This window comes from Aspergillus flavus, chromosome 3 (assembly GCF_009017415.1).
Source record: "Aspergillus flavus chromosome 3, complete sequence".
NCBI classification, from domain to species: Eukaryota; Fungi; Ascomycota; class Eurotiomycetes; order Eurotiales; family Aspergillaceae; genus Aspergillus; species Aspergillus flavus.
Genome location: NC_092407.1, coordinates 3189670 through 3211468, shown reverse-complemented (window position 1 = coordinate 3211468; position 21799 = coordinate 3189670). Strand labels below are relative to the sequence as shown.

At 47.0% G+C, this 21799-nt stretch overlaps 9 protein-coding genes across 9 annotated transcripts; 5 read left to right on the top strand and 4 right to left on the bottom strand.

The window, feature by feature from the left end:
• The first annotated feature begins 192 nt into the window (after positions 1 to 192).
• Positions 193 to 1803, top strand: F9C07_1437445 (putative enzyme of poly-gamma-glutamate biosynthesis). The gene has a single exon (XM_041285424.2). It carries the CDS (start codon positions 510 to 512, stop codon positions 1686 to 1688), a length of 1179 nt encoding a protein of 392 aa, XP_041144865.1. The 5' UTR covers positions 193 to 509; the 3' UTR covers positions 1689 to 1803.
• A 116-nt stretch (positions 1804 to 1919) lies between these two features.
• On the bottom strand, positions 1920 to 3301 carry F9C07_7121 (PTH11-like integral membrane protein; the record flags this gene model as incomplete). The annotated part of the gene is made up of 6 exons (XM_041291111.1): positions 1920 to 2275; positions 2328 to 2395; positions 2450 to 2823; positions 2883 to 2950; positions 3010 to 3046; positions 3110 to 3301. 6 exons carry the CDS (start codon positions 3299 to 3301, stop codon positions 1920 to 1922), a joined length of 1095 nt encoding a protein of 364 aa, XP_041144864.1.
• Positions 3302 to 4252: 951 nt separating this feature from the next.
• F9C07_7120 (uncharacterized protein) lies at positions 4253 to 4616 on the top strand (the record flags this gene model as incomplete). Its single annotated transcript, XM_071511577.1, has 3 exons — positions 4253 to 4265; positions 4352 to 4436; positions 4553 to 4616. The coding sequence occupies 3 exons, from the start codon at positions 4253 to 4255 to the stop codon at positions 4614 to 4616; spliced, it is 162 nt and encodes a 53-aa protein (XP_071365139.1).
• Positions 4617 to 5902: 1286 nt separating this feature from the next.
• F9C07_2255140 (uncharacterized protein) lies at positions 5903 to 8001 on the bottom strand (the record flags this gene model as incomplete). Its single annotated transcript, XM_071510107.1, has 2 exons — positions 5903 to 7902; positions 7969 to 8001. The coding sequence occupies 2 exons, from the start codon at positions 7999 to 8001 to the stop codon at positions 6394 to 6396; spliced, it is 1542 nt and encodes a 513-aa protein (XP_071365138.1). The 3' UTR covers positions 5903 to 6393.
• Positions 8002 to 10715: 2714 nt separating this feature from the next.
• On the top strand, positions 10716 to 12170 carry F9C07_1437048 (putative dehydrogenase). The gene is made up of 5 exons (XM_041291114.2): positions 10716 to 11316; positions 11394 to 11703; positions 11764 to 11819; positions 11878 to 11986; positions 12054 to 12170. Exons 1-5 carry the CDS (start codon positions 10862 to 10864, stop codon positions 12081 to 12083), a joined length of 960 nt encoding a protein of 319 aa, XP_041144862.1. The 5' UTR covers positions 10716 to 10861; the 3' UTR covers positions 12084 to 12170.
• A 1098-nt stretch (positions 12171 to 13268) lies between these two features.
• Positions 13269 to 13950, bottom strand: F9C07_2105103 (uncharacterized protein; the record flags this gene model as incomplete). The annotated part of the gene is made up of 2 exons (XM_071508986.1): positions 13269 to 13655; positions 13702 to 13950. 2 exons carry the CDS (start codon positions 13948 to 13950, stop codon positions 13269 to 13271), a joined length of 636 nt encoding a protein of 211 aa, XP_071365137.1.
• A 1449-nt stretch (positions 13951 to 15399) lies between these two features.
• rasA (protein ras-1) lies at positions 15400 to 17382 on the top strand. The gene is made up of 4 exons (XM_041291113.2): positions 15400 to 16083; positions 16229 to 16343; positions 16415 to 16690; positions 16760 to 17382. Exons 1-4 carry the CDS (start codon positions 16072 to 16074, stop codon positions 16996 to 16998), a joined length of 642 nt encoding a protein of 213 aa, XP_041144861.1. The 5' UTR covers positions 15400 to 16071; the 3' UTR covers positions 16999 to 17382.
• Positions 17383 to 18177: 795 nt separating this feature from the next.
• F9C07_2065670 (MoaB/Mog domain-containing protein) lies at positions 18178 to 19330 on the bottom strand (the record flags this gene model as incomplete). Its single annotated transcript, XM_071508705.1, has 3 exons — positions 18178 to 18805; positions 18906 to 19072; positions 19244 to 19330. The coding sequence occupies 3 exons, from the start codon at positions 19328 to 19330 to the stop codon at positions 18178 to 18180; spliced, it is 882 nt and encodes a 293-aa protein (XP_071365136.1).
• A 280-nt stretch (positions 19331 to 19610) lies between these two features.
• On the top strand, positions 19611 to 20627 carry F9C07_7115 (putative glial factor naturation factor). The gene is made up of 4 exons (XM_071511576.1): positions 19611 to 19776; positions 19840 to 19942; positions 19996 to 20126; positions 20182 to 20627. The coding sequence occupies exons 1-4, from the start codon at positions 19774 to 19776 to the stop codon at positions 20371 to 20373; spliced, it is 429 nt and encodes a 142-aa protein (XP_071365135.1). The 5' UTR covers positions 19611 to 19773; the 3' UTR covers positions 20374 to 20627.
• The last annotated feature ends 1172 nt before the right edge of the window (positions 20628 to 21799 follow it).

Here is a 21799-nt window from a genome sequence, read left to right as displayed (position 1 = left end):
GGTTTTGTTTCCATATTCAGGGAAAAGTGGCTTTGGGTTGTTTGTGAATTACCATGTGTTATTTGAAGCGGGAATAGCGGGTTTACCAGGAAAAGAGTCCAGGAAGGCTTTGTCACGATGTTTGATAACTACAGATCTCTCCTCAAATTGAGGTTTTAATTTCGGAAACGTCATACATACATAGATCGACGAGATAGATCGGGAATCGGATATTTGCATTTACTGTAACCGTTGTTGATATGACAGACAGTCGTATGTAGGATGTAGGATGTACATATGGGCAGTCAATCTCGTGCGTTCGGAACGGCCCGAGATCGAGGAGTGAACTCATAATGATGTATAGACAGACCGCTAATTCATACCTTAGATTAAGTAGCAGTATACATACATCCTTAGATGCATTAGTCTCCAATCCAAATCCAACCTACCACAAACATACATACATACAACATACATAGTACAACACATCTAACCCAATCAACCCTCATAAGAAAGAAATCAAGGATAAAATGCCACCCCCAAAAAAAGCCTACACCTTAACCTTCACCGGCGACGTCATGCTCGGCCGCCTAATCGACCAACTCCTCCCAACCCACCTCCCCAACCAACCCAACTGGGACACCACAATCACCAATATCCTCAAAACAACCCCATCCCTAAACACCTACTCCTATGTTTCCCCCTGGGGAACAGCCCTCCCCTTCCTCCACGCCTCAGATCTCAATATCATCAACCTCGAAACGGCCGTGACTACCGTGGACACGCCGTGGCCAAACAAAGCTTTCAATTATAGGATGCATCCCCGGAACCTAGAGGTTTTGCAAAAGGGGAGGATTGATTATGTTAGCTTAGCGAATAACCATACGGTGGATTTCGGGGTGACGGGGTTACAGGAGACGGTGGAGGCGGTTAGGGGGGTTGGGATTAAGTTTGCGGGTGTAGGGGATAGACCGGGGGAGGCTGCGGTTTTGGGGATGGGTGGTTCTCTTTCCGATTCTTCTTTTGCTGCTGGTGGGTCTGAAGGTACTGAAGGTACTGAAGGTGATGTTGGTGGTGGTAGTAGTGGTAGTGGTAGTAGGTGTGAGACAAAAGAGTATAAGATCCACATCTACTCCGCCTCAGACCACCCACGCGTATGGGCCGACATCCCCCAGTTCAATTTCATAGATTACTCTCCTGCCACACGCGCAAAGCTCAAGACCCTCCTTACCAGCGGGGAAGAGCCGGCGCTGAAGATCTTCTCCGTGCACTGGGGACCTAACTATGCGTGGCGGCCGGCCGGGGAGATACGAGCACTGGCGCGGTTCCTGGTTGATGAGTGCGGAGTTGATATTGTGCATGGGCATTCGGCGCATCATGTACAGGGGGTGGAGGTTTATCGGGGACGGTTGATTATGTATGGTTGTGGGGATTTGGTGGATGATTATGCGTTGAATGGGGAGTTTAGGAATGATCTTGGAGCGCTTTGGAGGGTTTTGGTCTCTGAGGATGGGAGGGGTGGGTTGTCGTTGGGGAGGTTGGAGGTTGTGCCGACTAGGTGTCGGTTGTTTGAGGTTGAGGTTCTTGGAGTGGAGGATGAGGATCATGCTTGGGTTAGGGAGAGGGTGGGGGAGTTGAGTAGGGAGTTTGGGACTGTTGTTGAGGGGGAGTTGGGGAGGGATGGGCAGGTTATTGTGGATTTGGGGTGATCTTACATCATATTTGATTTTTGGGTGGAAGTTTGTGGTCTGTCTTGTGTTTCTGTATGTGGTTGAATTGATGGTCATTATGGTATCGTGCGAATAATGTACAGTTGAGCCTTCATGAAATAACAGTCGTGTGCAAAAAGAAAGTGGTTTCCGTGAAGACATGGACAGGATGGTATAAAGCTGGTAACAAAAAGGATATACAAAGAATGTAAACGAGGGTGATGGCATCAATCATGATTCCATGACGAGTCTTCGTTGACTGGTTGATTCGTCGTATTTGGAGGTTTCTTGGTACATCTCCGTGGTCACTTCGATGCCCTTGAAGGCGTCAGGCTTCCTTTCGCCGTGCTCGATATCGATCGTGCACATGCCGAAATCGTCATTTTGTGACGGCAAATGCATCCGAGTTGCTCGGGACCGAGTAGTAGCAGTAGCGGTGGGATTCCGGGTGTAGCGGTTGTAGCTGTGAGTCGACAGGAGCTTGGGGAACAGGCAGCTGACAATCGGTCGCAGGAAGGGAAGACAGGCGCAGATGATGGCCACATTGCACTCCGCAGCGGTCCAGTACGCGGCGCCCACGTTGCTGTCTGATAAAGGATTAGCGATGAACACCATGCTATAACTCTTGCTTTTCCTTACAGGATGTGTCGGGATCGTTCGCGACCGTGCGGAGACTCGAAAGTCGCAGGATGCTAGTTACGACGACCCTGCTTGCAATTAGCATCATCATTGATATACAATTGCTAGAGGGAGAGACTAACAGTCCACCGATGGCGAAAACACCCATGAGCGCAAATTTCTGTAGGCGCGGGAGCTGTAGTTGAGAGAGAAGAGGCATGGGCATGATAAGGAGCGTGAGGTCGGTGACGATATTCATTGAAGCATTGAAGAACCAAACACCCTCAAAGCTCAGACACGAGCCAGGCATCGTTCGATCCCAGAACTTGGCCACGGGAACGCAGTTTACATAGCCACTCACAACAGCCCAGGTCCCGTAACACGCGACAATGCCCATCATGACCCAGCAAGCAATACGGAATCGACGGTCAGGGAAGATGCGGAGATATTGGAAGAGGATCGAGAATTTGGTGAATGCGAGACTGGCATTGTACATAGGAATGGCCGCCCAAAGTCGCTACAGCGATAGAAGATAAGCATTATGCCGGCTAGTCGATATACCTTATAATTGCTTACCTTCAATTGTTGTTTTAACATTTCTTCAGATATGGCGGAATTATGCTCGCCGAGGCCAAAATGTACCTCTAGTGTCTATCAGAACCGGTCCGAGATTATATCCAACAAATCCGCCAGGGTAACTTACCGGCAGCAACTAAAGCTAGGTAGACAATGGCAAGAACCTGGGATAGGTAAGCAACTCGTCGAAGAATTTACGACAGCAACCATCCAGCCGTGGCGCTTACCAGAGAAAATAGAATTGTGTAATCTTCGCGACCGATCATCTTCAGCAAGCCGATCCTAGCATACATCCGCATACCAACGATGAGAATAGAAATGGCAGTTAGCACGGCTGTCACCACCAGTGCACGTTGTCCCCGCGATACTCCATCGTCAGCATCGCGAGTTAATAGAATATGTGGCAGTAATTCGTCCATTGTGTTGTTAAGTTGTTAATAAAGAGTGACTCGAAGCGATCCTCGTATACAAAAAGAATGTGATATCTGGTTTATCATTGGCCTGAATTGGCTGCGCATCAGTAGTCTGTCCTAGATGATGCACAGTCCCCAGGCCCATAACCAGAGGTCAGTGTAGAGTGAACTGCATAAAAGATTGTGGCATCAATGACTTTGGTGTGCCGGGGGGTTATCTATGAAAAGCTTGGTGGACTTTGGAGAGAGATGGGGCCTTCGTTGTTCTGGATATGTGGTAGTCAAAGTTTGATAGTGCTCAATAGCGTACTCTGAATCCTGGGACAGAATCAGAAGGACTCGCTGGGAGACTGCAAAGTATTAACAGATGACTGGTGCTTTACGTTTTCCTTGCATTTCTCTTGCCCATGTGGTTTCTTAGTGGCGGCAATCACCTGCATTGTGAGTACTAGTCATGAAGGTACTTGGCATGTCTCCACATGCGTCGTCGTCTATGTGGGCTGTATATCCTGTACAGCGAATCGATGATTGCATTGGGGCACGGTCTGATAAACATTGTGTCAATGTGGTGTCGTTGACTCGTTATAGGCAGACCCATGGTAGCCACATTCTGTTAGTACTTCCCTGTATAGGATAGATTTACTCGTGCCGGGGCCGGGAGCGGAGTCTTCGGCAGTGTTTTAGCGCCTCTGATTCGGGCTTTTCCCTTGCTCCACCCACAAGAAGCCCCAGTGCCAATTTGACTTTTAGTGCGCACGAGTACATGTAGTCCACCAAGGATTTCAGCGTGGCGAGGTATTGCCATGCAGGACCGATAGTTCGTTCAATAGTGCATCGTATCTGGATCGGACGTTTAGAACTTATACAATAACCATAAATATCTGCGATTGAGGTAGGGTTCAAGGGCAATAAACATGACTGCATCATGGTTTCGGCTTTATAAAAAAAAATCATGCCATGTTGGGTCCGAGTGGGTATAGAGTTCCCAGCAACTTAGTTTCCGAAAAGTTCCAAGGATATTGTTCGCGTATACGATATTGTACCCATGGAATGCAGCTGTCGGTACCGCCGCAGTGCGGGTTGGCCGCGACAAAAGACCTCTAAATGGTATGATCGTCGGTTCCCCAGGCACGATTTCATCGTAAGGAGTATAATTTATGCAGGCAATTGGTTTATCCAAGTGCTAATACAGTCTCTGATTTTTGGGATGTAGTACCGAGTTCCAAAATCTCCTCAGCAGCTCTCTTTCCCTTTCAGGTTCCGAGGCAAGCGAGCGATCATTTACTACCCGAAGACCAGCCAGTTCGTCTTAAGTGACTAGTTTAGCCACTGCAAATCTTCGCCGAAAGGGGCGAATATTGGCCTTCTGTTACTTGTGGAGCAGAATCAACTCGGCATCGAAGTCTTGACGTCCTGTATTCATTCGTCGTCGACCGCCTGCTCACCGAATACGAAACATTGTCGGAAAATAAAGACCTGCACACAGGTCGGTCATGGCGGGCTTTAAAGGAACGGGGTCCCTCTTCGGTGCATGATCGACACAACGAAGTATTGTTAGGCAGTACGATGGCGTCTACCGGGTTTTCTTGGCTATCAAGTACAGTACGCCAAGCCCGAAATAGAGCATGTATAGGAATCCCAGAAGTAAAGAGCCGGACGGAGTGCTGTGTCTCACTGACCGGCAATGGCTGATGCAAGCAATTCAGAATGGTTCAAAAGTGGACGTGGAGAATATCGGTGTAAAATATGCCGACAAGTACTCGGTACACACAGTACGGAGAACCTCCAGGCGTGTTCCACGCATATCTCGCCCTGATTCGGTCATTAGGGTTCATATTAGTGGATGAAAATGGTCTGTCCAGTAAGCCACTCATGACCCAATAGAAACTAAATTCTTACATGCATGGCTTACTGCCAAGTGGACGCAAGGGGCCTCGGGGTGGCACATGTAGGAGGAGTATGTACGTAAATTTACATACATAACCCGTGGATTCAAATGCAACTATTGCGTCGTTCGGCGATCGTCGGGCTCCAAGGAGATGGTACGCGCGCCACTATTGAATTCCACTGCAGGGGCAATAAACGAAGTCTGTCGACCATGATTGATAAGAACGATCTCGAAGAAGAATGGATGCCGCTAGCTTTTCCACTTTGGGGAATACTGGACTAGTGTTGACCCGTGACCCGCGTTCCATGTGGTTTTCAGCCTTTTCAGGTTGCCCTGCATTAGCTTTTTTTTTTGCTCCTTATTGACCTATTAATGCTATATTTTAAAAAAATTAAAATAGATGAAATAAAATAAAATTAGAGAAAAGAAAGGCATAACTGTTAACGGGTGAAAACCGGGCTGTTTCCTTAGAATTCTTAGTCTTGGGGAGAGCAAGCCGATCGGGTTAAACACATTGCAACGGTGCCATCGACGTCAAATATGTCATTTGAGGGCTAAGCTGTCCATGATCCCCACTGGTTAATACCACTGTGTTATTGCTGTCAAAGATCGAGCGACGATCGTTGAACAGTCGAGAGGGAAAGGGGAGAAAGAGTTGTGCTTAGCGAGAGTCGACAACTGACAATTTCGCCCCCTGACGATCACCTGAAACGGTCAAGCACTAAGAAATCTCCCCAGATCATGACGACATATACGGAGAAAATGGGCGATCTTGTTCGCTTGGAACGCAGGATGGTCTAAAAGCTTTGAACGCAGAGGTGAAAGGACGGATCGCCGAACACTGTCGGTTGATACGCACAAAGTTTCCGAAGGTGTGCTTCAGAAAACTTCCACGCATATCGATCGGGCAAATACGTTGTCGAGTCAACCGATCCTTGCCCTAAGATATGCAAGGATATTGAACCCGCACCAGTCTTGTCTCTTGACTAGAACTCGACCCCAGTCCTGACAAGACCACTTGGAAGCTGCAAACAATCCGTTTCGAAACGTTTCAAATAACCCATCCCATTCAATTAAACGATACCTTGTTGGAATCTGGCCCGACTTGTGAGGCCGTGTAAGGACTGAGATGGATATCTAGCCAAGAGGCAACATTAGTGCGGATTCAAAACCATCGTCTCGGGGTTAGGGTCAGGGTCCGTTGAATAGCTTAACGCGAGAAACCCCTTTTTCGAAACACCTTCTGAGCGTTTGTACATATCGACCGACCGCGTTGGACCATCATTCTCTTCAATGTCACTTTCCAGGCATTTAAATTATGCTTCCAGCGACCAAGGCGGCTCTTCTTCCTAGAGGCGACTTTTCGACCGCCGTTTGGCGTCCTGCTAAGGGCTTCCCAGGTGTCGGTTGATTCCGTTCCATGCTGGGATGTGATAATAGCCTGCCAGTTTTCGTACATCTGTGTAGTACGATCGGCTGCGGAATGGATTCTGAAACACCGGGGTCTTCTTTGTTGTCTTCCTTCCCTACGGTCGTTGCCAACCATCTCCGCACATTCGTCGCAGTATCCCTCAATGCTCTCTCGAGAGTTAACGTAAATCCCGCTGTACTCTTGCTCACAGCTTGAGCTATCGCTGAGCGTCTCTATATGGTCTTCTGTAAGGTCATAAATCAGCATGAAACCCTTCTGATAGAAAGCAGCTGTCTCACCTGCAGTACACTCCACATCTCTCTGGCTTATCGACTGGCTCAGCAAAGAAGGTTTATAGACTCTGCAATGTCTCCTTCTGTGGAAGTCATCTGCTGCATGGCGGGCAGCCTTGTCATATTTCTCTTGAAGATGAGCCTTGTGAGCTGCCCACTCTCCCCTCGATCGGATGTTGCAGAGGCTAATAAAACCGTTGCCACAGGCCACAGATCCACTTTGATACTCTTCGATAATCCCCTCATCTGGAAGCCTGCATTCCTGCCATTCAAACTGATCTTCAGTCCATCGGCCATGTAAGGTATAGTATCTGGAAACGCGGCCGGTAGCCCATCGGACGAGATTGAAGCCTCGACGGTCCAGATCATGCAAACCTCTCTCTAGTAAAACAATAACAGGGTCGACGAATATCATGGCCCTCGCAAAGATAGATTGAAATCGAAGCTCATCTCTGGGCTTGGGTACCTTTGGGTCTGACAGTTGAAAAAGAAGAGAGATCACAGCAGGAGTCCCACTGGGTACGCGGAGGGGGTAACCAAGCCAGTTGAAATGGTGTATTTGTCCTTCTTCGTCATGTTCCATACAATAATTGCGGAATACAAACTCTTGTTCAACTTCACTCCTCATCTGAACAGTCTCGTAGTGGTTTTCATAGCTATTATATAGCTCGTCCTCTTGACCTTCTCCGATCTGGGGTAAAGCGCTCGTAGTAAGTCTACAGCGTTCCGAGGCTGGCGCTACTCCGAATGGCGTTTCAAGTTGCGTTCCTCTAACGGGAGCTTTGCTCCCGTAAGAATTATCCTCATGACGATGTTCTCCCCAGACTGGGGAGATGTCAAATCCATGCTGAGAAGAGATGGGGGTATCAGTACCCCCGTGTTCTTCGGATGTATCGTCCGCCTCCCCGTCGGATTTGTCGTTGGACTTCCACCGCTCATACTGCTGCTGAAGCGCTTCCTCGACGTCTTCGGCCCAATTAAAGCCAGACACGGGCCTAAGGGCTTCCTCGAAAAACTGGGCAACCGAACAACTGCTGGTCAGTAAACAGTGCAATATCACGTGGGCGGGTCAGCCATTCACCTGCTTACGGAGGTTATTTGTATAACTGCGCATAATTGCTATAAGTATATTCAATAATTGAAGGTGTATAGAGCGGCTATAATGCCCACAGCGTCTTGTGAATGTGGTCGTTTTAAGTGAAGAGTGCTCAGGAAAGCTTAGGTAGAGATACATTGAAACAGCCACTGAGGAATTGGAAAGACACAAGGCGCATATATACACTGTTCATGGGAGGTTGTAGTAGATCTGGCTCCCTAGCTACTGTTGTAGTTTGTTGTAGAAAGTGGTAAAGGCTTCCCAGCACAATCAAATCCGTGCCATTCATTCAGGAAAATACCGAGCCCTGAATGGAATAATGGCCGTAGGCATGCCCAATACTTCCATCCATCTGAATTGCAGCATTAGGTTGTTATCTGAATAGCTGAACACGCTCATCTAACTGAAGGAAAACTTCACCTTATATCCATAATGGAGCTGGAAGTTTCTTCCATGTCCAAGCTCTCCAAGCCGCATTGTTCATATCCTACTCAGCCTAAAGCATCATTGTTGAGCGTATTACAGGATACATCACTTTGGAAACCAGGAACAAAGAAGGTCGAATAATAAACTAGATCTCTCCAGCAGATTGCATTTGTATGTTTATGTCTGCCATGTACTGGTTCATCCAATACTGAAAGTTATGTCCGAGCTTCATAGTGGAATTCTGTGTGTAGAAGCAATACTTTTCATTGGAAATATGCTTGTTTCATGAATGCCAGCTGATTTTTGTGGAACTTCACATAGATAGCCCCATGTAGCAATAACCTCAATGAAAGGAGCATCTAGAATCTGCCCATTATCGCATGAGGTATTCCTTCACCTTCAAGCTACATTTCTGGAAGCCCCTGTAGACTACAGGTGCTGTGTATTGGCAGATCCCAGCCATCATATATTGCGATTTCCTGATACCCCATTGTTTGTTTTCAAGTTTACTTAGGGTTGAGGACAACAAAAGACTTGCAGGATGTCAGGTAATTAAGGAAGAGAACTAGATTATGCTTTTTTGACTTTGTAAATAAAGTATCAAAGAGATTATCTTAGGAAATTTACGAAACCTTGTTATATAGAAGACAACCCATTGTTCTATAGATGAGTCATTACATACTTGACTAAAGTTTCAGCTACAAAGGATCCCAGAGACCAGAAATGTATATCTGGATTTTATTTCTCAAATACAAAACCTAGCTATAACAGATAGTAAACTACATCTATACCATACTGCTTGGGCAGTACTAAGGTCATAAAGCCGTTTTTTCAGCTTCTTACTGTCCTGTTGACTTCACCGGTAAAATCAATCCATTTTTTACTCAGAGCTTGTCAACCTGTTATTACCCTTGAACAGATGAATGCAGTAGCCTTAGCATCTCTGTCGCTTGAAAGTTTTCAAGACTCTGTGGTTGAATAGGTCGGTAGGATTATTTGTACTTATGCTAGCACCATTACATTGACAGCTTTTCATCCTCATAGTACAGGATATACTTACGACTGCCACTAGGGTCTAGAACACCATCACATAAGTGACTCCATATCATTAGTGCTGAGCTTATAAGCACTGATAGACATCGATCTGTATCGTCCTGTAAATTTCATCAAGGGTTTTCCAGCCAACGATCTTTTTCCAGACACATATTGTGGAACTTTACATATAGTAACGTTAGATTTTAATAAATATAGCCTCAGGAAAAGACAATTTATGATGAAATTACGTTGTAGATAAATATGTGGAACTATATCGTAGTTTCAGTTTGTCTAACTTCGCTGAGAAATACGAGTTCGAACTCATAGGTCGCTTTCATTGAAGTTTAGCATTAGCTGGTTAAACTAATGTCATGGGATCAATACATCGTATGTACATTGAGTTTTTCGGTAAGATAAGAAGATCGCAGTTGAAGCAACTCATGAGTGGTTTTAAGATGTCATCCAGCGTTCCTTAGTCTTAGTACCTCTCTTTTACGTAGAGTTGACAGGTAGCTCAAGTCCAGCCAATGGTCTCTTGTACTATAAGATCGCTCCCTAAGAATCAACAGAGATGGCCATCTCAATCATTGTGCATTGTATTGTCGAGTAGAAGAAGTTATATCAGTATGGAAAGATAAACATTCAAGTGGCAAACGTACTGGCCTATAGCTTTGGGAGTTAAAGCTTGGTCAGCGAGTCATGCGAGAGTCAAGCCTAGAGGCTACTAGATCTGCTGCTAACTCGATTAGAGGCTCAGCATGCCACTTATGTATCTAAAGACCTGCTACAGATGTAAAAGGCTAGATTACATCTGATAACCTTAAAACTAACTTTTATATACCCCAGACTATGGTTATGGCAAACCCTTTTTCTATTCACGAACAGTGTGTTACTTGCAGTGAATATTAGACTAGAAAGTATTGGCTTGTACTTTGGCGTGTGATCTTTTCTAGTTTGATGACACTCGTTGAACTGGCTTCAGTATTCCTTCAATTGCCATATCTGCTATCCGGAGTATACTTTTCCGTAGTATATACATATCCGTATGAAAGGGATCATTTCTTTATTTCATTCCAAGTGAGTTCCACAGTAACTCAACGGATAACCCCTTTGCTAGTGAAGTAGCCAACTTGGCTATATAACAGACCATTGCTATACTTCAACGCAATACCATCTTCCAATGACGTTAGAAGAAGGATATTCTTCGGCTGGAAGACCGATCGGGCAAACCTTCAGCCGAAACGGAGCCCCGCTGCCATGCCGAATCACGACATGCGGACATGGGTTTCCCCGCACAGCATTCCGACTCATCGGCCCTCTTATCGCTGGCTAACTTTGCTCCTATCTTCTCTGTTCTTCTATTTAATTCTTGAATCCCTAATCTAGACAGTATCGTGGGGTTAGAAAAAAGCTCTTTATGAAGCATTTTCGAGTTTGTTGTAATTCCATTCGACTTCTACGACACCTAGCTTCTCCCCCCTCAAGTACTACACTCTCCACACTTACTCCATCCGCCCGAAAGAACCCATTTTCCTGCACAGTCCAACCGGCAATCGCCCAACGCACAATGGCAACGGCAATGGCAAAGCGCCTCGAGGGCAAGACGATCGTCGTCACCGGCGCGTCATCCGGCATCGGTCGCAGCACCGCTAAGGAGTTCGCTCGCACGGCGCCCAAGAACCTGAAGCTTATCCTGACAGCCAGACGAATCGACTCTCTGAACCAGCTCGCGCAGGAGATCAAGGAGGAAGTCGGTGACGGCGTGAAGACATTGGCCGTGAAACTAGACGTCAGCAACCCGGCCGAAGTCCAGAACTTCGTACCCTCTCTGCCGGCGGAGTTCCAGGAAATCGATGTTCTAGTCAACAATGCGTGAGTTTTGAGCGAGATGCCCCGTTTCTTTGCCCGATGGTGGCGCTGGGTTGTTCTGAGTCACTGACGGAGATTAGCGGGCTTGTCAAGGGTGTTGCCAAGGCCCCTGAAATCGCCCCGGAGGATATCGATGTCATGTTCTCCACTAATGTCACTGGGCTGATCAACATGACCCAGGCGATTCTTCCGATTTTCAAGAAGCGGGGTGATGGCGGTCGTGGAGACATCATTAACATTGGAAGTATCGCTGGTCGTGAAGCTTATCCGGGTGGTAGCATCTATTGCGCTACCAAGGCGGCTGTCAAGTCGTTTACCGAGGCTTTAAGAAAGGAGCTTATCGCTTCGAGAATTAGGATCATCGAGATTGATCCTGGTCAGGTTGAGACTGTGAGGGGTTCCTTTTGATTATCCCTGCGCGACTATTGAGGCTAATTCGACGACTGTTAGGAATTCTCCGTTGTGCGATTCTACGGAGATAAGGAGAAGGCTGATGCCGTATATGCGTAAGACTTTCTTGAAATGACTGTGTTGGAAGGGCAGAGCTGACGGATTATTGTGCAGAAACTGCGAGCCACTTACCCCGGATGATATTGCAGAAGTTATTGTATTTGCCGCTGGTCGGCGTGAGAATGTCGTGATTGCTGACACTCTGATCTTTCCAAGCCACCAGGTGAGTTTATTGTGATGTTGAGGAGATGACCATTTTGTATTGGAACAGCTATACTGATTTGTTCCAGGCATCACCCGGACATTTGCACAAGAAATAGACATGAGTTCTAGACGCCATCCCATGAAGCATGACAGGGCGGCTGTTAATACCGTGAAATTTTATATATTGGATATAGAAGACAGATGCGGCATGGCCGCAATCCGAATGAATCAAGAACAAACCAAACGACTAAACAAGAAAAATATTTAACTATCACCAATGCATGTAAGCCTAAAGCACAAGAGACTTGGCGTCCGCTTGCACTGGCAGTTGGACAGCAGCAACTAGCTTATCTGCAGGAACGACTAAAAGGCCACATACACATGTATGATAGACATGGATGGCCCGACCCTCAACCAATACGAGGCTTTCACGTACATCTCCAGGTGACAGCAAGCTGCAGTTTGCATATCGGAGCGGATTGCAGAACCAAAAATAGTCACCACCCAGAATCATCGCAGCTATGTTCCACGGGATATAAAGAGACTGTTTCCCTTCGCCCTGTATGGAATTAGGTCTGAAAAGGGGTAACGGACAGTCGGCTCCACCAGGGCCACGGGCGCCCTTTCAACCCACGGGTCATATATTACCCGTGGGAATTTGGTCTCTGATAGGGCCATTTGCTCCAGGTGTGAAAAGTTTTAGGTCCTGGTGGTGAGTAGTATATGGTGTGATCCCAGCCATAGGAACAAAGCAATTGATAGGCCGGTGCCCGGACAGCAATGGGCAACGAGCGCCTAAAAGAAAAGGGGCAGAATAGCACATTCGAATCCGGCTCATACCACGTAATCGGGCATTCAGCATGGCATCGGTGGTGAGGTCGCTGTCAACCCATGTTCAATGTGCTTTTCGCCCCCGGTGGATGGTTCGGTTGCATTGCTAGATCGTCAAACTTCCATGTTGTATGCTTCTTTTCTTTTTTCTCAACCCATCCTGAGGATGATGTCAGGGTAAGTAAGCCACATAAATTAACATGTTGAAAGAAAAAATAATTCTAGAGTGCGAATTGATGTCATCGGAATTTGCTGTATCATAGTTCATCGGGAAGACCAACCCTTGTTCAATATTGTATGCATGGAAATGGGAGAGAAATCTCGAGCTCTGAATTGATTGGATCCATCGCTCGGAAAGTCGGTTATTGGTCCATGTTACGGGTACCCACCACGTGAATAATCTCCACGCACTCCCAATGCCAAGCGTCTAGTTTTTGAAGGCTTACCCTAAAACAAAAAGATCGGCCCCCTCAGGAGAAACCAACAAGTTTGGTTGCACGCGAATCGGTGGGTGTCGAGTCTGTCGACTTCACATTAGTGGCCGAATCGACAAGACATCTAAGCGATTGGGCTGATTCCTTAAATCCTGGTGAATTTCGGCTGTGTTCAGAATCTATGCCTGTCCATCGCTGTGTCTCTTCCTGGCTGATATAAGAGAAGGTAGCATTGTCATGTAGTAATCCCTCATGGATATGGGGGCCACTGTTGGGGTCGGACGAATTCCTCCAATTCGCCTCTAGGGCGAACGGACGCCATTCGAATTGTCGCCAATTCCCCAAGTGATCAACCGAGACGGTGCAGTAGCCCGGGGGCTGGAGGCGTACCGATGCAACTAGGGATGGGGACCAATGTCTAGGCTGCAAAGAGATTTCGGGTATCTCTGAACGCAGGCGACGATCACACCTGTCTATCAATGAGCGGAGCGTTATGAAGTGATAGGCCTAAGCCCTGATAACTGAGTATGATCATTTCGTTACTCCATACTCTGTCTGTACTAGATCCTACGGACTGCTCCGTGTTCCGTACGGAGTACAGAGATAAACCACCATTATCGCGCCGATGTTGATGATCATAACCCGTCTCCTCCGTGCTCGATACCGGAGGGATCAGACGGTCAGACCACGGACGGTGGACCATTAGTCTACATATCATCTTTGGAAAGTGGAGGAGTGGGGAACCACTTCTGGATCACGAACTAGGATCCATAAGGATGTAGGCTAGCCGCAATGTGACTTTTTGCGACTCAGGGACTGGCTGCACAAGATACAAAGGACAGCCATTGCAGGGTGGGAGGATATTCGATGATGTAAGTGCGTGCAGGGGAAGCTGTCAACATGAAGGTTAGTTAGTTCGCCGCCGTGTCCGCCTTCTATCCAGGCTAAGAATGTTTCTAGAAACCGAGGTCACATAATGGAGGATATATTCTCCGTGCAACGTCAATCAATCGGATCTGGAGTCCACCGTCCCCGTCGAAAACGAAATGCCGTGTTCTTCCCCATGACGCAAATAGATGGTAGGCTTCAGTTTATCACCCATGGAATCAGACTCTTCCCCTCTTGAATCATGTGGCCTTAATATCATCCACTATGCATAGAGTCGCGGTTCCAGCGTTGATTCAAGAGAGTGGGTGGTGTTTCTTCGTTCCTTGCGCTACCTAGCGAGCTTGCGTATGTGATTGATTACCTGACCAAGGTTTTGAAGACCAAGAGGCGGGAACTTGGAAGGTGATAAAGTGATAGAACCCACTTTACAATGGAATTGATTGGTGTAGACATTTCCATGGACACTGTTCATTCGTTTGTTGTTGCATCCATCGGAGTAAAAGGTGACAGACCCTCCCGAGGGTTCCAGATGGAACAATGGGTGACTTTCTCAGAGGCGTTCAGATGGACTGGCGCTAAGAAGTGGGAACAAGTGAAGATTGATTAATCTGTGGCTGGGGCTCCTTCCCAGAGGAGGTTGGAAAATGACCGGAGCCAAAGGAACCAACGCGAATAATTTGCATCGCGGTTCCTCTTCTGCCCCTTTTTGATTTGATTTGATTTGATTTGATTTCTTTTTATTTTTCCCCTTCTACCCTTTCTCTGCTCTGTCTATCTATCAATGGTAGTATACCACTGCGACCGAGTACCATTATCTTTCAATTTCCTGTAGGGTATTGCTCTCTTTATTTCCCCCCCTAATTTACTTACTCATAATTAATATCTCCCTTGTACTCCGTATGGTTGTTGTATTGGTGGGTTTCATTTCCTCACGACCAACCACAGTCGTCATCCGTAATTTTCGAATTGGAGCAGGTTATTAAGTTCTTATTTATCACAACATTTCCCGGAAGGGGGTGTGTTTGTTAATAAGAAAGCAAATCGCTTTCAACTAATGTAATTAAACATGAATATTGGTCTCGGATGTTGACCACACGCACAGGAATGGCTTAATGCCACACACTCTTTTTCTTTTTTTTTTTTCTTTTCCCTACTATCCCCCAAAACTACTCCGAGTAAGATAGAAAAAAAAGGCCCCTTTCATGGATCTTTTTTTATTGATTGTTGTTATTATTCTCCAATCGGCACTCATTCTGACCACCGCTCTCCCTGAAAAGGAACCCTAGAGTAATTCCACACGCTTGCTGAATCAACTCGAGTAACCAAAACGGTATGTTGCTTTCTCTGTGTTAAGATTTTTCTTTCCTTTTGCTTTTTAATTTTCTTCTTCTCTTTTGGCCCTATCCTGCTCTAATTAATCCCCCACCTCCGTTGCTCACTTTAAACTCTCCTTAATCATCATTCCCCCTTCCACCCCCTCTCAATCTCCACCTCATCTCTTTCCCCTAAGACCCTCTCTAAAAGGAGCAACTGTTTGATTGAGTTTTTTGGTCTAGTTTGGAAATACTAGAAAGAGTTGAAGTCGGGTTTCTGCTCGGTAGCAGCGAAAAGGAAAAGCGGCCTACCGCCTCGCATTCAATTCCCGCCGATTGCCATCAGTTCCACGAACTCCTGCCCCCCTGATCCTCTCAACCCCCATCCGCCTTTAAGCTTGGCCTAGTCGACTCACTAGACCCGCCGTTGCTGTGGACTTGTCTTTTAGGCGCTTCTGTTTTGCGCGAAACTCCCGACAAGCTGGGCCCCGACTCTTGACCCTACTGCAAAAAAAGAAAATTGTGTTACCGCTCTCTCGATCCGCTGTCACTACTACGCCCGTCGGGATAGCTTCGATCATCGCCTTCGCGCCCTTCATCCTAACTATCAAACACACACCCGGGCAGAAAACTCTAGAATGGCCTCAAAGGTAAGCTTGTTTTCCCCGACGCCCGGTCCCTGGCACCCGGTCTCTCCCTCTCTCTCTATCCCCTTGCTCAATTGCGTTCCTCGATTCCATCATGCCCCTTTCCGAACATGGCGCAAGTTGTTACTCACGCTTGGACGAAATCTAGTTTCTACGAGAATACAAACTGGTAGTTGTTGGTGGTGGTGGTGTTGGAAAGTCATGCTTGACCATTCAATTGATTCAAAGTCACTTCGTCGATGAATATGATCCGACAATCGAAGGTGAGTCGCCTCCCCTATCCTTCGAGAATATCGCTGGCCCGTTCGGTTACTCATCGGATCCCGGCAAACAGATTCGTACCGCAAGCAATGTGTCATCGACGAGGAGGTCGCTCTGTTGGATGTTCTAGATACGGCCGGACAGGAGGAGTACTCGGCAATGCGTGAACAGTACATGCGGACCGGTGAAGGGTTCCTTCTGGTTTACTCCATAACGTCGCGCCAGTCCTTCGAAGAAATTATGACATTCCAGCAACAAATTTTACGAGTAAAGGACAAGGATTACTTCCCTATCATCGTGGTCGGTAATAAGTGCGATCTAGGGAAGGAGCGAGCCGTCACAGTAGAAGGTGGGTAATGAGCTAAACGGTCCTCTCACTGTAATGGCTGATGTGACTGATGGTTGTGTCTATCAACAGAGGGTGAAGCTCTAGCAAGACAGTTTGGCTGCAAATTTATCGAAACATCCGCGAAGTCTCGCATCAACGTCGAAAACGCATTCTACGACCTCGTCCGTGAGATTCGTCGGTACAACAAAGAAATGTCGTCTTACCCCTCCGGCTCGGGGGCCTTCGGCAATCGCGCCCCGGAGGGCAAAATGGACGTGAGCGAACCCGGCGACAATGCTGGATGCTGCGGAAAGTGTATTATAATGTAATTGGGTAGGCGTTGGACTTGGAAAGGATACAAGCACACGAGTCGAGATACGGAAGGGAGCAAAACATATAATAAAAATTCGACAGGCAAACGAGATATTGGCGACATGAATAGCGCCACGGCCTCGGAGCTAATTGTGGCTTGTCGACGCTTTTTGGATTGTGAAATTTATACCATACGAGACTCGCTATCGGATGTGATGCCTGCTCCATGATGCCGTCATCATCTCCATGAATGTTCGATTCCCCCTTTGTTTCTCTGTTTGTTTATTTTTGGAAAGACTGTTCTTGACGATCTCGTTCTTGGGTAGAACGAGGAATTAACCCTGTCAGTAGATCTGTGCATTTATATAGGTACATGCTATTGTCATGGTTTTCATTCTGGTTGCTTTGAACTGCAAAACCGTCTCTTTTCGTCCCTTCATCATCATTGCCATTGGCCTGCGATCTTCCGCAGGGTCGACATCCCCGTTCTGCTTTGCTCTATTCTTTTCCTTTCATCACTTGGGCATTGGTGTGGCACTTTGCTTATCTCTCAACTATTTCTCTAAACCGGTGTTCCACGCAAGGACACGAGCTGTCCGAACACTTGCTCTAGATCGCCAGCAACCAACACATTGGGGCTTAAGGTAGTCTAGGACTCCAGTTCTTGACGTTGTTGTTGTCTATCCTTAGACTTGGCTTGTTTTTGCAGTTCCGCTGTTCAATTCCAGTTTTCGCCAAGGCATGCACTCAAGGTAGCTCGTTCCATCGTCTCTGGTCCTTTCCTTTAATAATTTGGTTTTACTATTTCAATGAAAATATTGATTATTCTTGCCTCGGAACTTTTGGATCCAAACCAACTACTTCTGTGCTCAGTTTGGAGCACTTTTCTGGATATGAGAATGTGACCCTGTTTGATATATCCGGCGCAACACGGGATTGAGTTTACAGGAATGTAGTGCTTTTCGAATTTCATAGTTTTAGTCCCCGGTAAATCAATTTCTATTTTCGTTTATAAGTTGTTTCGTTGAATGGGCCTACTTGACCACGCAACAGCAAGAAAGCGACGATCCGGATACTGGACAGACATCCCAACTCTTACGCGCGGTTTCATATCATATGCTTCGAGTGCGGTTAATGTCTAAGCGTGTATCGACAGCTGCATCAAATCTATGTACATTGCATCACCGGTCGTTTCCTTATTTACCTTCCTCTGCATCAGAAGGGGGGTCAAGCTCATCTTCCTGCGAGACTCTTGTGCCCTGAACATTCTCCTCGACCTCCGAGACCAACGAGTCCATGAAGTCTTTGTCGGTTCCAACCAAAGTGACGGTGTTCCGCTTCTTTCCCCAGCGGGGATAACTACCAACCTTTATACCTCGTGAAGATGTCCGCGTCGCAAGGTCCGTCAGGTAAGGCGCCACGGCACTCTCAGGGAGGGGGGTGCTGAATAAGTACCGATAAATGCCTTTTCCCTCAGGGTCGGTTAACCGAGGAAGCAAAGTAGGCTTCAGATGCTCAAGGAGCTTCTCGAACAGACGAGGAACGCCTGGTAAGATATGCACATTACCGTTGACGATGGCGATTGGCACCCACATATCATCAGCCACAAAGGTAGCCTGCTGCTCCTCCGACAGAGTATCATCGTGGGGAAGTTCAACCATGCGCAGCTTGGCTGTTAGACCGGGCGACGGGGTATCCCAGTCAAATTGCGGTTGCATCGGGTGAGGCTTGGAGAGCTTCTTCATACGGTCAAAAGCGCCTTGGTGTAGTTTCAACTTTAGGCCGAACGCCTTGGCTATGGATTCATACGTAATATCATCGTGGCTTTTTACCGACATAAGGGGCGTATAGTTAGCTTCCGATATAGCAGGACGGTCTTCGGAACTGTGGAATCTTCCGAGAGAAAAGGATAGGGTATACGGACGTCGGTCCAATGCCTCCGCTGGTCACCACAAAATCGTAGTTGTTACTCATGCGCCTGACAGCCTCAATAATTTCACTTTCGTCATCGGCGATGACTTCTACCCTTTTTAGCTGAATCCCAAGGGAGAAGCAATACTTGGCGAAATATGCGGAATTGGTATCAATTGTCTGAAAGTTCGGACTCCAACCATCAGTCACTCATTCGAGAACAGGGCACATGACCTCGGTGCAGCACATGGCAACAGCGGCAAGGGAGAAAGGGAGAGTCGGGGATAAAAGTGTAGTAGATAGGCTGATGATCAGAGCTGAATGGCCGATTCCATTCAAATCAATACTCACCTTTCCGCCAAGCACCTCGTCACCAATGATCAGACATGCTGCCGTGTGTATCGTTTTCGTGTAGTTATGCACCGCGGATGATGTCATGTTGGAGGCACGAGCTTGAGATATCGATAAGGGCGGCAGAGCGACCGGCGAGGTGGAAGCGTAATTGAGTGATGGTCGAGCGAGGTGGCGGGTCAACTGACTGAGACGACTGAACATGGAGGGAGAGAAGTGTGAAAGGGGGTGTGGAGAGAGAGAGATCAGATGTTGGGGGGAAGTTGAGACACAACCTCAGGCACGTTTCAGGGCGACTAAATGACGGCTTTTGGAGTGGAGTGGGGAAAAACTCCCTTTCCGCCTCATCCCACTTTCCGCCAAAAACGTGGAGCACCACTTAGTTACCGTTGCTCATTTCTCCTTTTGTGTTACTTTTGCGTTGGAATTTCTGATCTAAATTGAGGGAATCAGAAGACTTCACAGTATTTCTGATTCTTCAGAAAACGACCGACTATAATTCACTTTAGTACGGACTAGGCAGTTATAACATGGTGAGATTGCCCCGCATTCACCCTCGTAAACGTTGCGCCCCTGACGATATCTCGGGGGAACAGGCTTCTGAATCTCGGTTATATGCGTTCTCTCCAGAGACGAAGGAGAAATTGCGCAAGTTTCGCTTGGGAACTTCTAGAGCAAATGATCCTCAGGCTATAATATGTAGGGCTCACATGTCCGTCACCAAGATGTTGAGTTGACGATCAACTTGATAGATATCATCGACCAAAAGAACCAAGAAATTCGTCCTGAAGATGGCGAAGTGTACACAAAGATGGAAGATCTGGCCGATGAGCTCCCTGACTCATCGCCCCGTTTTATTCTCCTGAGTTATCCTTTGACTCTGGTGAGTGACCGTCCCTAAAGGCTACTTTCCACTCTTATTGACCGGCCAACGACAGAAATCCGGCCGCCCTTCGGTTCCTTACGTCCTTCTCTACTGGCTCCCAGAGAACTGCAACCCAAACTCGCGAATGATGTACGCTGGTGCGGTCGAATTGATGCGCAACACCGCACAAGTCAATCGTGTGATTGAAGTTGAAGAAGAGGGTGACATTATATCCATTGAATCGAAATTGCAGGGTGAGGACTAAGCCTGAACGTTCATTTTGGAAAGACGGCTTTATTTGGTAAATTAGTTCGTGACATTGGCGCTTCTATTCACGGTCGGCGTTATGCACTTGACATTATTTACTCTTTGATCTATTCGCGACGGATGACGGCGATGTTTGGTTTAGTAAAGCGATGCATATACTTTCACCGAAACCCGGAATACTTCTATGCGGATGAGGATCTACTACCAGGTAATGGACTATGGTTTTCTTGAAATATATCATGACGTTATCAGACTCAAGATCGTGCTATGTCCCCGACTCCGTGAGGTCGAGCCGACAGAGCACGGTAAGATTCCATCCATACTCATTGATGGTGTATTCACACTTTCAGAACATGCAAGGTTCGCACATTGTGGTTCTCATGTGGTCAATAACAGACAGCAATCTAGCTAGGGCACGGTTGTAACCATCTCGGTATCAAGCTCAAGTTCATTCGGTAAGTCCTAGACCTTATTCAGTGGGTGCATTTTTTTTTCCGGAGCACTTCTGCGGCTCAGAACACCCATGGTAGTCGCAGTGCTATACCCATCGAGGAGCCGGATGACTAGCTTCCATACATACTGATACCCGACATCTGGGGCTCACAGTCCATCCTTTGCCGCTCGACATATCGACTGACCTTGCGGGTATATATCTAAAGCTCGTGTTCTCCGTGACCCTCGGCTTCTGCGAGCATACAAATACAAACCCGAAGGCATTCCAGCTTTTTAATGCAACGGCTTGCATCGAGAATGCTTCAATCATAATCGATATAATAGCGATGTGGTGTGACTGTGACCACGTGTCACTTCTTATTCTGGGTCAACAACACTGCCCACTGTGTATTTTGGTTAATGATGTAAGAATGTCCGATGCTGAGATATATTGCTGGAATATTAAGCATGGGAACGTGAGCACAGTAATTGTCCCCCTGGAGCACGTGTGCCTATGTTCAAAGCTGTGCCGTGGATCCATTTGACATACACTTTCCACATGAACCCCGGTGTAGAGCAGTATATCATAATGAGGAAACAGTCCATTTGGGAATGATGACAACTAGAGATTCTGATAGAGTCAAATATTATTTCCGACCGAGCATGTACCACAATTCATAGATACTCGTAATACTAGTATGGACCCCCATAAGTATATGCAGCGGATAAAACCAGACGAATACCTAATCTGATGGCATGAATGATACACATGGAACCACGATTTAGCAGAAAGCCAAATCCATTACTAGTTCATACGTGCCGCTCCACAGTGGGGACAGCGTACCGGGACTAGGCCCAGGACTGTGTTAGATAAGAGGCCTTAACTCTTGACACCTGGTCGTGCTGCTGCCACCCAGAACTTTCCGGGACAGAAGTTGGAACTTTGCGATTGTTCGGCCACCTTTCATTGTCAGACAGACTGACAATCAATG

Bases quoted from the DNA above. Each gene is read 5' to 3' on its own strand.
- F9C07_1437445 (XM_041285424.2), top strand. From the start codon at position 510: ATGCCACCCCCAAAAAAAGCCTACACCTTAACCTTCACCGGCGACGTC.
- F9C07_1437048 (XM_041291114.2), top strand. From the start codon at position 10,862: ATGAAGCATTTTCGAGTTTGTTGTAATTCCATTCGACTTCTACGACAC. The intron at 11,317-11,393 runs GTGAGTTTTGAG...GACGGAGATTAG, and splicing joins GATGTTCTAGTCAACAATGC to CGGGCTTGTCAAGGGTGTTG. The intron at 11,987-12,053 runs GTGAGTTTATTG...GATTTGTTCCAG, and splicing joins TGATCTTTCCAAGCCACCAG to GCATCACCCGGACATTTGCA.
- rasA (XM_041291113.2), top strand. The intron at 16,344-16,414 runs GTGAGTCGCCTC...CCCGGCAAACAG, and splicing joins ATATGATCCGACAATCGAAG to ATTCGTACCGCAAGCAATGT. The intron at 16,691-16,759 runs GTGGGTAATGAG...GTCTATCAACAG, and splicing joins GCGAGCCGTCACAGTAGAAG to AGGGTGAAGCTCTAGCAAGA.
- F9C07_7115 (XM_071511576.1), top strand. The intron at 19,943-19,995 runs GTAGGGCTCACA...TCAACTTGATAG, and splicing joins TGATCCTCAGGCTATAATAT to ATATCATCGACCAAAAGAAC. The intron at 20,127-20,181 runs GTGAGTGACCGT...GGCCAACGACAG, and splicing joins TGAGTTATCCTTTGACTCTG to AAATCCGGCCGCCCTTCGGT.